We start from the raw sequence: 15,144 nt of genomic DNA, 5'->3' as shown, positions 1-15,144 counted from the left end.
TTCAGTCCCAAACAGGAAAAACTTTAGAATGTGTGAGTGAAATTACAGAAAACTGAAGCTACTGTGATGTCAGTGGTGGTTCAGATGCAGGGATTCTGAGTTTTTGTTTGTTTTATGAGGTCTTTAGCTTTTGGTGTGTTGAGCTGTATGTCTGAGGACTTTACTGAAGAAAAATGAAAAGATGCACAGAATAAATAACGTTGAAAGACTGTTCTTTGATGTTTTTTGTTTAACTACCTGATGTATGTCGTCCAAAAAGTCACAAAAACGTCAGTTTAGTATGTCGTCCAAAAAGTCACAAAAACGTCATAGTTTAGTATGTTGTCCAAAAAGTCACAAAAACGTCATAGTTTAGTATGTCGTCCAAAATATGAAAAAAAGTCATAGTTTAGTATGTCATCCAAAATATGACAAAAATATCATAGTTTAATGTCGTCCAAAATATGATCAAAACGTCATAGTTTAGTATGTCGTCCAAAATATGAAAAAATATCATAGTTTAGTATGTCATCCAAAAAGTGACAAAAACATCATAGTTTAATGTCGTCCAAAATATGATCAAAACATCATAGTTTAATATGTCGTCCAAAATATGACAAAAACGTCATTTGACAGGCGTCTCAGGGTCAAACTTCTTCTCAGCTTCCTTCATGAAGTCGGGCTTCAGGACAGAACCACAGTGACCGTTCTGACTGAACAGTCCGTCGTTCAGATCCATGCCATCCCCGCTGTCTGAAAGTTCAACGCAACTGGGAGGGAGAGAAAAGGAAGCTTTACTTTGGATAATTTAAACACAAAGTATTGAGGCACATTGCAAGAAAAGAATGGAATTAAAGCTGCACTGGGAAATGTTGCACACTTGCAACTAAGATTGTTAACTTCGTGTAAGAAAAAAGGAGACACAAACAATCAGCTGAGATCATTTGAACTATTTTATGGAGGAACAACTGGTTTGCAAGTTTCACTATGTTTTCCCTAAATGTTTGCACTACCTTTGCTGCCCGAATAATACAAATTTCCCCACTATGGGATTAATAAAGGCTGATCATATTGTATCATATCTCATCGTATCGCATCGCATCTTATCGTATTGCATAGTATCTTATTTTATAGTGTCGTAGTTTCTCTTAAACCTCAAGGATGTGCAGATGTTGAAGAAAACGTCCGTTGACACTGTTACGTTTTTGATATAATTTATTACATAAATAAGACAGCATCTGAACAGGCACCATGGTCTGCCTTTGGAGAGTTTCCCAGCCAATATGAAAATCCCCCTTGAACAAAGGGCTGGTGGTCATTTTATACCCTTTGGTGACGTATGAGGTCACAACATCTAGTCTCTGTTAGAAAACTTGGTAAAAACAGGATACAGGATACCCCTTCGACTCTGCAGGGCCCATCCATCACTATCTGGACGGGGGACCCCTGCATAAACATCAGCTCAGCCTGTTAAACATAAACATTCCCCAAACCAAACCAGAAAGACCTATATCTCCTGTCAGAGACTACCTGCTTACGTAGGGAAAAGGAAACATGTTTTCCCACAAGTTGCTGGTCAGCTAATAGAACAGACAGAATAGATTCCATTCTACTAACTTATCAACCAACACGTCTCAGATCAGATACTACAATAGTATCGTATCTCATCTTATGTTTTGCCTTGTTAGCTGTGTGTAGTTAACGACTGCAGAGGCACAGATGTTGTTTTTTGTCTGAGTGAGAAAAAACGGAGATTCTGTGTGAGCGGGTTCAAGCTAACCGCTAAAGCTAACCGCTAAAGCTAACGGCTAAGCTGCGGCCTGCGAGCCTCGTCGCGGACTGAGTGGACCTTGAACTGGACAGACGGAGGTGCTTCTGGATGAGGAGTTACCTGGACGAGGAGTTACCTGGATGAGGAGTTACCTGGATGAGGAGTTACCTGTCGCTCCTCTGACCGTTTCATTTCCTGAGACATTGGATTATTCGTCGGCTGGCTGCTGACTTTTCAGACACAGAGCTGTGAACGCCACGACGTGGATTCTGCTAACGGCTAACTGTGAGTTTGCTGACCGGAGATCAACGCCGCTGCGGGGATTTCGTGGGCTGTTTCCTGTGATCATCGTGGGTTTTCTACTCTGCACCTGGACTACGGCGACCAGCTGGAGATCTACACACAGGTCTGCAACGTCTTGGACCCACAACTTAATGAACAATATTTGGTATTTAGTACGCGTTGTTTGTTGTGTCAAATATAAGAACATTTCAGTGACAGATTTGAAGGTGTTCCTTTGTAAGTTTGTTTGAGGTTAAATATTTAAAGGGAGATGTTTTGTGTCAGTTATTAATTTAATTTCAAGGGAAGGTATTCAGTTTGAAAGATATTATTTTAGTTATTTTGTGTTTAAAAATTATCGAATGGAAGGGGATATTTCTTTTTTTTTGCTATTTTATGTAAAATATTGAATTAAGTATTTTTATTTCACTCAACTATAACCAAGTTGTTGGGGGTCAGTTACTCCAGTTGGCATGTAGGAACTGTGGATAAACCTAAAGGTTTGAAGTCTTGTATGCGAGGTAAGTCTACTCCACATCAGGTAAACCTTAGGGTAGCTACCTGTAGTAGTACCAACCCAAACACCCCAGTATCCTAAATTACCACGACTTCTGGAAAGTCGTCATAGTCTTAAATTACGGGTGCTGGGGTGCTACAGTATTAACTCAAGACTCCATTTAATGGGAATAAAGCAGGGTTTCCATAGCGTCGGTTAGCTTTGGCTAACAACTGGAGGCTAATTAGACACAAAGACTGCAGATGTGAACCAAGCTGTAATTAGCGCTAACTAGTGTCTCACACTCAGTCTGATTATTGTTTTTCTTTGTACCAGCTGCTCAACAGAATACATCACCACATCCTTAACTTCATGCTGAGGTCAAACATTAAACAGAACACGAGGTTTTCTGCCCCAAAGAGCCAAAACTACAGCAGAAGTTTGTCAAATACTGAGCTCCAGTTCATGTCTAGAAGCTGTGCTCTATAGAAGATGTTCCATGAAAACATCACAACACTGTCATAGAAAGAAGAGAGAACCAGCACAGGAAGAAACATCATCTCTTGGATGACTTTATTTCAAATGTGAGTGAAAAATCCTCAACATGTTTCCAGTTTTCTGATGGTTTCTTCCAGTTCTAGGAATGTACCAAACAGTTTAGTCCTGAATGAACTCTTCTTGCTTCATTCCTCTGAGGTGCTATCAGAGAGTCATTTTACTCTCCCTCCACTGGAACATGCAAACAAGAATAAATACAGTTATCACAGCAGTAGAAAAATATCACTTCAGCCTATTCACAACACTGACAGTTATAGTCTCTGTTTTGTCACAATAAAAAAATAATTTTAAGACGATCATTACATGGTAGCAAACAGAAATATGAGCTCCACTAACTAATAATGTCAAACATAGGTGGTGAAGTTTTAGAAAACACTGCTGGCTGCTCTTTGCCTCCAGATAAAGTGTCGTCTGATTGATTGTAAAAAGCAAAGAGAATCTAATGAGGTAAAAATCAAAGCTTGTTTCAACTAAAGTCTCTCCATCACACACTACTGATGACCAGAATGAACTCCATGTTTTCATCTGATCATGAGGAGAAAAGGCTTTTTAATGACAACATCCAACAGTTCCTCCCTGATGATCACATGACCTCCTGACTGCTTCACCAGATTTCAAACTGCTTGTGCTTCTTAAAGGGTCTTCTGTCCACGATGTCGTTGCTGAAGAGTCTGAAAAACACCAAAGCAGAGAGCAGACGTCATCATTCAGGAAGAACAGCATCAGTTCAGCTCATCTATCCACTGGTTTCTCTGTGAGCCTCAGATGAATGTTTGCTCACCTCACAGTGTGGATGGAGGAGTGGATGGAGATCAGCTGGAGGAGCACATCTGTGGAAGCATCTGTGATCTTATTGTGGCTCAGACTGCAACACAAACACACAACTCATTTATCCCTCCATCTGATAACATGTTGACAGAAGGTCAGAGAAGCTCATCAGTCAATCAACAGGATCAAACATAAAAGCAGAGTCAGTTTTTCTGGGACAACTTCCTGTAAACAACCTCATTTTCCTCTACAATAAGTTTGTTTCCATCATCTTCTCTAAATCCATCATCAGCTGCCAGTGAAGGTGTGTTTGGGTCCATCTAAAACTCTGTGAATCTGGAATATTCTTTAGTTCAAGTCCTGGATCTGAAGCCTCTGAACCTTAAACCTGCTGCTGAGATTAACGGAAGTGACGTCTTTAAAAAACTAAATGACTCCATTTATCAGAGCCACAAACTGTAAAAAACAAAAAGAAGCTTCAGATGTTCAACTCTGTGACTCGTGGTGTGTAGTTCTGTCCAGAAATGAACCAAATCTAGACTTAAAATCACACAACAATTCATCATAATCATTTTATTCTACGCGTCTAATTTGAAAATTCACTAAAAATAAACTGTTTGCACCAGATTCTGTAAAAAAACTAAAAATTCTGGTCTCCTCAGTGCAACAGAGAAACCTCGACTGACTCAGCTGAGACCATCAGTCAGGAGAGAAAAATTCTGGGTTTTCAGGTGAACTGCAGGCAGTGTTTCCACTGAGAGGAAAATCAAAGCTTCTGGATGAATCAAATAAATGCAGCATGGCTCAGAAACAGAGAACAGAGGAGCAGGTTGTTGGAGATCCATCCAGCATGGTGAAACATCTTTCTACAGCTGATGAACAGAGTAGAGAGGAAACGTCTGGAGAGGCTGGAAAAATGGAAAAAGTTTAACATCTACAGTGTGTGAAGCCTCCATTTAGTCCCAGAGTTGTTAACACCTGCTGACACTTGGAAAAACATGAGACATGCCTCCCAGAGAAGGAAGTGGTCTGAGACTCACTCCAGGACCTGGACTTTGTGCAGATGTGTGATGAGGACCAGCAGCAGCTGGTCTCTGAGCTGACAGTGACTGAGGTCCAGCTCAGTCAGTCCTTCACAGGAGTCCAGCATCTGGACCAGACCTCCACAGACCCTCTGGTCCAGTGTGGTGTGACTGAGGTCCAGCTCTCCACCCAGAGCTCCACACAGGGACTCGGCCCGTCTCACTGTGTCCCTCTCAGAGTGGACAGGAATCAGGGACAGCAGCTGGAGGAGGACACTTTTACTGACTCTGAACAGGACAAACAGAGCACAGATGGACTGTCAGGACGTCCAACATGAAGGACAACAAGCTTCTCTCTGCTTTATCTCATTCTGGGCTCTGTCCCACCTGAGACGGACCCTGTCCAGGACAGGAAACAGCAGGTCCAGTCCTCCGTCCTCCACCTCACAGTCCTGCAGGTGGAGCTGAGTGTCCCGGCTGCAGTGTTTCAGGATGATGGATGCAGCCCTGCAGTCATCAGCAGTCAGACTCAGAGGCTCGGTCTGATCCTCCTCTTGTAGATCCACAAAGGACTGGCAGGACAGATCCAAGCGGTGCTGCAGAGTCCTCAGCAGGCCGGATGCTGCCTCCTGCTGGACGTCAGAGGCAGCACAGCAGTGGATGAACCTCAGCAGCTGATTCCTGTCCACACTGAAGAACAGTTGATGCAGAAAGAAAGCAAAGAAACAGTTAATGCACAGAAAATGATTCAGTTTACCAACAGGATCTTTGAATACACACATCTTCTAAAGAGAAGAAAACACACAGAAACAGAAATATAAAGATTAATTATCCAAGGTTGTTTAAATCAATCCAACTGGACTTTAAGAAAGTTCCTTGAAGATGTTTCACCTCTCATCCAAGAGGCTTCTTCAGTTCTGGTGGTGGTTGATGTTGCCTCAGCTTATAACCTCTGTGAGGTGTGGTCAGTGTTATACACACATCTGAGTGTGTTATTTGGCTTAACACCAGATCCCTGTCTTTTTTAAGCCAAATAACACACTCAGACAAAGACTGGTCCACCCAAAAGACCCCACACCACACAGTCAGAAGAGCAACCTGGTGTATGCAGTTAAATGCAGCGAGGAATGATCAGATCTCTACATAGGGGAAACCAAACAGCCACTTAACAAGCATATGGCTAAACACAGAAGAGCCAGTTCCTCAGGACAGGATTCGGCGCTCTTCCTTCACCTCAAGGAAGAGGGACACTCATTTCAGGACACCAATGTTCAGATTTTGGACAGGGAGGACAGATGGGTTGAGAGAGGTGTGAAAGAAGCCATCTCTGAACAGGGGGGGTGGTCTGTGACATCATCTTTCACCATTTTACAATCAGGTCCTTTCAAAACTCCCCAAAAGAACTACTTGGCAGAATGACTCAGGTGAGGTGGCTCATGCCAACGACCACCATTAGCATACGAGGGCTCGGTGAAACTCACATTTCAACGACCCCCTTTGTCACTCCCTGTCTCCCAACGACCATCGTTGAGGAGCCAGGTGGGCCTTGGCAATGGTCGTCAGAATGTGAATAACACTGACCACACCTCACAGAGGTTATAAGCTGAGGCAACATCAACCACACCCTTAGGTCTCAGGTGTGAATGGGAAACAGGTGTATTAAACTTGGTGTTATCGCTCTGACATTCTCTCATACTGGACACTGGAGGTTCAACATGGCACCTCATGGCAAAGAACTCTGAGGATCTGAAAAAAATAATTGTTGCTCTACATAAAGGCTACAAGAAGATTGCCTACATCCTGAAACTGAGCTGCAGCACGGTGGCCAAGACCATACAGCGGTTTAACAGGACCGGTTCCACTCAGAACAGGCCTCACCATGGTCGACCAAAGAAGTTGAGTGCACGTGCTCAGCGTCAAATCCACAGGTTGTCTTTGGGAAATAGGGGTAGGAGTGCTGCCAGCATTGCTGCAGAGGTTGGAGGGGTGGGGGGTCAGCCTGTCAGTGCTCAGACCATACGCCACACACTGCATCAAATTGGTCTGCATGGCTGTCGTCCCAGAAGAAAGCCTCTTCTAAAGATGATGCACAAGGAAGCCCGCAAACAGTTTGCTAAAGACAAGCAGATTAAGGACATGGATTACTGGAACCATGTCCTGTGGTTTGATGAGACCAAGATAAACTTATTTGGTTCAGATGGTGTCAAGCGTGTGTGGCGGCAACCAGGTGAGGAGTACAAAGACAAGTGTGTCTTGCCTACAGTCAAGCATGGTGGTGGGAGTGTCATGGTCTGGGGCTGCATGAGTGCTGCCGGCACTGGGGAGCCACAGTTCATTGAGGAAAAAATGAATGCCAACATGTACTGTGACATACTGAAGCAGAGCATGATCCCCTCCCTTGGGAAACTGGTCCGCAGGGCATTATTCCAACATGACAACGACCCCAAACACACCTCCAAGACGACTACTGCCTTGCTAGAGAAGCTGAGGGTAAAGGTGATTCAGTGGCCAAGCATGTCTCCAGACCTAAACCCTATTGAGCATCTGTGGGGCATCCTCAAACAGAAGGTGGAGGTGCATAAGGTCTCTAACATCCACCAGCTCCGTAATGTTGTTATGGAGGAGTGGAAGAGGATTCCAGTGGCAACCTGTGAAGCTCTGGTGAACTTCATGCCCAAGAGGGTTAAGGCAGTGCTGGAAAATAATGGTGGCCACACAAAATATTGACAGTTTGGGCCCAATTTAGACATTTTCACTGAGGGGTGTACTCGTTTTTGTTGCCAGTGATTTAGACATTAATGGTTATGTGTTGAGTTATTTTGAGGGGACGGTAAATTTACAGTCATACTAGCTGTACACTGACTACTTTACATTGTATTTAAGTGTCATTTTTTCATTGCTGTCCTATGAAAAGATAGAATTAAATATTTGCAAAAATGTGAGGGGTGTACTAATTTTTGTGAGATACTGTACTTACATAGCCAATCAATGTCATTGATAGCACGTTATGTGTACGTGCCCATACGTACCGGTGTTTTGCAGAGGTAGGAGACGCAAACACTGCTAACCCCTTATGGCGAAACGAACAGGCAGTGGTGCATCCATTCACCAAGCCAAAGTAAGAAAGAAATGTGGTTCTTTTAACCCTTTGATGCGTAGACCACATCAGGAGATACCCATTTTCCATTGGATTTGGGTCACTTTTGACCCAGGTTATGCATCAAAGGGTTAAGATGGAATGGCTGTCAGAGTATGTGCAAAGAGAAAAACAAGCAGTGAAACTGGGTGACTTTTTTTCTTTTTCGAATGAGAAAGGTCTGCTCTACAAAACATGCTGTGAAGCCAAAGAAGCAAGCGAGTTTTCAGAGGGAAAAGTGTGGACTGAATGGAAGTTGGACTATCTCAAGCATCACATTCAGCAGAAAAGTCATTTGAATGCTGCTGGAATTGTACAAAGATGCAAGATAAGAAAGGGGATCGGTACATTATTGCATGAGAGCACAAAGATTGAGAGAAGAGGAACGAGCTCTCACACAAAAAGAAATCCAACCCAGAGCAATTTCAAGTTCTCATTGACAATATTCTATTCGCCATTAAAATGAATGCATTAATGCTGTTGGTTCAACAAAACAATGAGCACATGGCAAAGTATGTGAGGATACCAGAAAGCTGGCGAAGCAAAATTTATGCCTTTGAATTTGTGAACTCAATCAATAAGATGAGACGATGTGCAATGTTAAAAATGCACCCTGGCATACCATGATAGTAGATGAGAGCACAGATACAACACTGCACAAAATACTAGTCATATATATTAAATACAGGAAGGAAAATGACGTCAAATTTCAAACTGTGTTCGGCGGCATCATCCAGCTGACAGCATACACTGCTCAGGATATTGTGCAGACAATAACTCAGTTTTACTACAAGTATGGACTGGACATGCAGAGAATGGTGATGCTGACCTCCGATGGCGCCTCAGTAATGCTAGGAAAGCACAACAGAGTTGCAGCTTTATTAAAGCGGCAAATACCGCACTTAACTGAACAACACTGTGTGGCCCATAAAGAGGACTGGGGCATTGATGATGCCTGGAAAGATGTGCATTTGATGCGAGACGTGGAAACTCTTCTTAGAACTGTATATTCCATTTCCTCTCAGTCCACTGTGAAGAGGGGCAAAATGGAGGACCTAGTGAAGATTCTCGATGAGGATACAACGCCATTCAGGCCTCTGAGCGAAGTGCGATGGCTGTCATGACACCAAGCTGTGAATGCTGTTCAGAGGAACTACACTGTGCTGGAAGAATACTGCAAGAGAGAATCCAGCGATAACAGATCCAGTGGCAAATTACTGCTACAAAAAGATGAGTGATTCAAAGTTCAAGGTTACTGTCACTGCTATGGGAGATGTTTTGGGCGAGCTGGCACAACTCTGCCTCACTTTACAAAGATGCAATCTGACTGTGATGGAAGGGCACTGCTTTGCAAAAGCAAAGATTGAGAAGTTGCGTTCCCAATACTTGAATGATGACAAGTATGTTCAGTGGAGTGACCGTGGCAAAGAGGTAATGATGACCTCATCACCTGATGGCAGAAATACTGGTGAGACTACTTCTTTTTATTCGTAAGCTCTGTGATCACTTGGATGCTTGTTTTCCAGAGGATGAATTGAAGGAGTGGTCTGCATTGGACATCGAAGCATTGAGCTCAGACATCAGTTTTGAGTATGGATCAGCAGACATTGCTACAATGGCAAAAAAGTATGGACCCATTTTCCACCACCCACATTCAATGGAGGCCATTAACAGTGAATATGCAGAATTCAAGCACATAATGAAACAAAAACTTAAACAACAGTCAATCAGTATATTCTCAGATATGTTGGCTGCAACACTTAGATGTAAGGAGCTAAAGGAGATCTTACAGCTTGTGGATATTTGTGCTACAGTGCAGATTGTGAAAGAGGCTTTAGTTCAATGAATCATATCAAAGCAGCATCCAGAAATCATCTTGAAGTGGCACATTTGAACCAGCTGATGTGCAAAAAGTCAAAACCAGAAACAGATCAGGCCATCAACCTGGACAAAGTGTGCAACCATTGGAGAAGCAAGAAGGACAGATGGGACAAATAAGGTGAAATTTAAGTCTCCAATCAGATTTGTGCTTATTCTAGTGTCATTTATTAAGAATTTTCATTTATGGATATTAATCATTAAATGTTGTTACTAGATTATGAGTAGCAGAAATGCTAATAAAAAATGTAATTATATGTTTTACAGACAAGGAGATACAGGAATTTACACTGTATCACATGCTTGTGCAACAGCACACGTCATTGTGCAAAATGTGAATGTTTTAATGTGAGCAAAATTTTATCTCTGAAAGGTGTACATGTCTCAATTCTCCCAGAGCAGGACCCCCACCCAGACCAGAGCAGGACCCTCACCCGGACCAGAGCAGGACCCTCACCCGGACCAGAGCAGGACCCTCACCCGGACCAGAGCAGGACCCTCACCCAGACCAGAGCAGGACCCTCACCCAGAACAGAGCAGGACCCTCACCCAGAACAGAGCAGGACCCTCACCCAGACCAGAGCAGGACCCCCACCCAGACCAGAGCAGGACCCTCACCCGGACCAGAGCAGGACCCCCACCCAGACCAGAGCAGGACCCCCACCCGGGGGTCACAGATGCTGAGAGGAAAACAGGACAAAGGATTTCTATTTGAAACCTTTTCAAAGTTCATTTTAATCTGCAAACTAAAATCAACCATCAGGGACACAACATATAACTGACAGATGTAATTATAAAGGAGTCATAAGAATAAGTTAGAGGCAGTTTTCTTACTTTGTCTCTGAGGGTTTAGGTTCTTTACTGAAGTCTGGAGGATGATCGTTGGATCGGTCGCTCTTCATAGACAGACAGCTGGAGGCTGCAGACTCTACTCTCCGTCTTCTGAAATACATGTTTGTATTCTCATCAATCACTGATCAATTCTCTGATCATATATGTAGTTTAAATACACAAACTGCAGATGATGAGATGGTTAATCTTTGCAGTTGTCCTCTTTGATTAGATTACAGCTTTTCTATTGTCACAGATGCTGAGAGGAAAACAGGATAAAGGATTTCTATTTGAAACCTTTTCAAAGTTCATTTTGATCTGCAAACTAAAATCAACCACCAAGGACACAACATATAACTGACAGATGTAATTATAAAGGAGTCATATGGATAAGTTAGACAGTTTTCTTACTTTGTCTCTGAGGGTTTAGGTTCTTTACTGAAGTCTGGAGGATGATCGTTGGATCGGTCGCTCTTCATAGACAGCTGGAGGCTGGAAACTCCTCCTCACTCATCTTGAGGACTTCAGTCTGAGAGGAAAACCAGCAACACTGACTATGAGCTCAGGAAATAATAACAGTCAAAATAACACACAAGTTCATATTTGTCTTCATTCAGGTTTTTTGTGTCCACAGACAGTGAACTCTGAAAAAAGTCCTCAGAGAGAAAAGTGACTCAGTGACTGAGACTCTCACCTGCCTCCATAATCAGGTTTCTTCCTCTGACTGAGTCTGAACTAACAGACAGCTGCAGTGTTTCCTCCCTGTTCTCATGTTACTGGATCATCTGATCAGTGTTGCTCCTCCTCTCCATTTACAGCTCAGTGCTGAGCTCTGAGATCAGTTTGTTTGTTTGTCTGCAGTATTCCACCAAAACTACCAGCTCACATTTCATGACATGTGGAGGAGAGGTGGAGTGAGGCCAAAGGAAGAACCAACAAAATACATGGAATATGATGATTTCTGCATATTGTTCAGCTCTGGTGTTCATTCAAATGTACATGATGCACCTGAACGTCTCTTTGGCTTGAACAAACAAAGGTTCTGGTCCAGATGTTAACACCTTGTTTCATTGTTAAGTTTAAATTGACTAAATAAATCAATTTAAAACGCATCCTCTGCAAAGGCAATGTTCTGTTTCATAGTTTTAAAAAGTAAAGTTTAATAGTTCTTCCTGTGCTGATGCTCCACCTCATTCATAGAGATGAACACAGCTGCTGCTGGAGACAAAATGTCCTTGTGGCTCCAAACTTGATGATTTCTGCTGCAGGACACTGATCACTGTAGTCTACAGTAACACAGGTCCTCTGCTGACCAACACTAAGCGAAGATAAAAACGGAGAAAAGCTGCAGATGATCTGCTGAATATATGGTAGGAAAGTATGTATTCAAAACTTTACAGCTGAATCAGAAAGTGGATCAATAATCTGTCGCATGGATCGAAATCAATATTCACACAGTGACAGACAACCATGTTGGAAGATCTTTGGAGAAAACCTGAATCCTGATCAAACCAAATCCTGGAACCAAACAACAGCTGACCAGAGTCATGATGAAGAGAAAACAGCCCAACATGTCCCGATGAGGAAAATATTATATTATCTGTATGAACACAACAACAGCACCAGGAGACAGCAGGACCAAAACCAGTTCACCCAAAGCCGAACTGAAACCAGAACTGCTGTGGTCGGATCCACAGTGGAGCAAGCAGCTAACTTGTGCACTAAAAAGTCCAGTATTTCTTGGAGGATGCAGCAGGAGACGATGGTAAAATACAAGCAGCTCAACACCGTGGAGATCGAACTCCACTGCATCTGTTACGATGGACATCTAAATAGGTAAAAAGAGATTCACCTTTGTGATACTGAAAACTGACATGAGGCTCAACATACCTGCTAACCCACTAGTGTGGCTTCATAGTTCAGCCCTCAGTCCCTCTAAGCCTCCTGGACACAAATAGGAGGACCTGCCCTCCGTTCAGCCTATTCAGTACCCAGCTAACGAAGATCCCAGACACAAGGACCCACGCTGCAATATAACTTAAAAGAAGATATCTCTGTAAAAAATAAATAAAAGAGAACAAATGAAAAAAGACGACCTTTAGTTCACCCACAAACCAGGGCCAGGCATCTCATTAATGTGGAGGTATGTGTGCCATCCACTGATGGCTTGAGGATTCACTGTCCCTTCTATACGTATGTTTAAAATAAAAACATGAATCTGTGAATTATTTTAATAACTCTGTGTTGTATGGAAGATACATGGTACGAGGCCCGGGTTAATATAAAACACAGTTTTTTATATATATAGTTGAAGTTCCCTGCTCCATGTCTCCATCAGTTTGGGGTCCTTGGCCTGAAAAACGCTGAAAACTCACATTTTTTAGAAAGTGCAAATCTGCCCTTTGTACATTTATTTGCTGACAAACAGTATCCTGAGCTAACAGTACATGTTAAATATATAAGCTCTTTACATTCATATTTAAATTAAAGCTGCAAGCAGCATTGACTGGGTACTCATATCCTTGCTGGTCAGCGAATCTAAGCATGTCCACCAGGTGGCGCTGCGACTGAGAGTGTATTTCAGCCTATGGATGTGATGAGGGCCAGACTCTGATCACAAAAGTTTGAGGCAGGTTGGAGCATGTACAGACTCGTTACACAGCATTTCCTGTTTCATGGCGAACTGTTAAAATTCTGGGACCATCATTTCCACACCCTCAGACTTTTGCAGAGCATTTTGATAACTTTTCATCATCCCTGACTGCTGTACATCCTGGTCAACTTTCTGCTCTGTCGGAGTTATCCTGTGTGAGTTTATAGCTCTATCCAAAATATGACACATAATTCAAAATGGCCGACTTCCTGTTGTGTTTTGATGCGGCTGTCAAGTACATCTTTGTGTCTTGATGAGTTGCATACGCCGTAGTGGCCCTAGTCCCTGTTTGAAACTTTCCAGGTGGCGCTGTGGAGCCATTTTGGCCCACACGTGTACAATTCCCCTAAAATATTAAATTTTTTGCCAGTCCTGATGTGTGTGTGTCAATTTTCTCGGCCGGTTGTCAGGCTGAACTCCGGCCTCCCTGAACGGCTGGAGCAGCTCCTCACTCCGCCTCCTCTACAGGCTGATTCAGGCACCAGAAAGTGGAGAAACACGGGAAAAAAACGACTGTATTCAGCTCCTGACCACCACTTACCTTTACCGTATTGTTATTTAAACACTTTACTATTATTTATTATTACTTTATTCGACTGTTTCTGGCCATAAAGATAAAATGGCGGACCTTTGATCTGTTTAACTACTTCAACCGAACCTTTCAGCTCCAGAGAAAGTTTCAAGTGACTGTCAAGTTTCTGCTGCTTTTCTAAACAAATATCAAACATTAAAGACCGAAAACGAACTAATTCAACTTTAAAAGGTGCTGACATTACCTTCATCCAGACGAGAACGTAAACTGCGCCACAGCTTTGGAAGAGGAACGACACTGAAAGTTTGACAGCAAATGTTGCGTTTGAGAGCAAGTGAAAACATCGGAAATCAGAGAGTTCAGCTGGAGAGTAACCGCGTTTAGGAAAAGAAAAACTCGTGGAAGATCTTTTAGTGTTTGTTGAGCTTCAATAATAATCGCACTTAAAACATAGTGTAGTTGTTTTCAAAACGTTTAAAACAAAAGCCTTTTTTATCGTTTTAATCTGACACTGGGAATCCAAAACATGACAAAGCATATATTAAAGAATCTATCCTAGTTTTATGTGAGCGTTATTATTACTACAGTATTATATTTTACATTTTATACTTATTTTTCTTTTGTGTGTGTGTGTGTGTGGGGGGGGGGGGGGGGGGTCAGTGAAGCTACTGGGTTGATCATTACGCGGCTGCCGCCTCCGCCTCCACTAGCAGCTCTTTTTCTTTTTTTGCAGACGCACCCTGAATGTTACGTCAGGGTGCGTTGAAAGATGGAGAATAGAAAGAGCAACGGTGGTACAGAGAAGACAAGAATTAACAATAGGAAAGCTCTGGAAACAGACGCAGCTGAATGTGCTGAAAATGGAAACTTCATCACTAAAACAAGCTCACAGTTTGAGACGACAAATGAGGACGATGAAACGGATACAGCAAGATGTTGAGCTTAGCAAACCATCGCTGAAGTGAATTATCAAGTCAGTGAATTGTGTGGCGTTGTGGCATATAACATAACATTATATAATTTAAATAATAGTCTGATGCGACGCCACATCACTGGGAAACTTTGTCTTGTAGCCTCTCAAAGTCAGAAGAAAGATCCAGCACCAAGCAGCAGCCATGAACCCACAAGTTAGACAGAATGAGACAGATAAAGATGAATATGTTGATAGTTTTGATTTCTTTGCTCCCCCTCAGTCACAGGAAGTACATTCAAACATTCTATATGTTATAAATGTTGTT

The 15,144-nt window shown here is 42.6% G+C and overlaps 1 protein-coding gene across 4 annotated transcripts; it reads right to left on the bottom strand.

Annotated features, from left to right (window-relative positions):
- Positions 1 to 3,084: 3,084 nt before the first annotated feature.
- Positions 3,085 to 14,284, bottom strand: LOC111582068 (uncharacterized). Of its 4 annotated transcripts, none has more exons than XM_055008199.1 (7): positions 14,151 to 14,283; positions 11,133 to 11,250; positions 10,725 to 10,832; positions 5,264 to 5,566; positions 4,895 to 5,164; positions 3,868 to 3,951; positions 3,085 to 3,757 (listed from the first exon to the last, which is right to left on the bottom strand). In XM_055008199.1, the coding sequence occupies exons 2-7, from the start codon at positions 11,198 to 11,200 to the stop codon at positions 3,691 to 3,693; spliced, it is 900 nt and encodes a 299-aa protein (XP_054864174.1). In that variant the 5' UTR covers positions 11,201 to 11,250; positions 14,151 to 14,283; the 3' UTR covers positions 3,085 to 3,690. The 4 variants fall into 4 exon arrangements, 3 of the variants coding, with proteins under 3 accessions (XP_054864174.1, XP_054864175.1, XP_023146323.2); XM_055008200.1 differs by lacking the exon at positions 14,151 to 14,283 and adding an exon at positions 12,612 to 12,751; XR_008600720.1 differs by having other exon boundaries at positions 3,703 to 3,757; positions 4,864 to 5,164.
- Positions 14,285 to 15,144: the final 860 nt, after the last annotated feature.

Source organism: Amphiprion ocellaris, chromosome 24 (genome assembly GCF_022539595.1).
Source record: "Amphiprion ocellaris isolate individual 3 ecotype Okinawa chromosome 24, ASM2253959v1, whole genome shotgun sequence".
NCBI lineage: Eukaryota > Metazoa > Chordata > Actinopteri > Pomacentridae > Amphiprion > Amphiprion ocellaris.
This window is presented reverse-complemented; position numbering and strand designations above follow the sequence as displayed.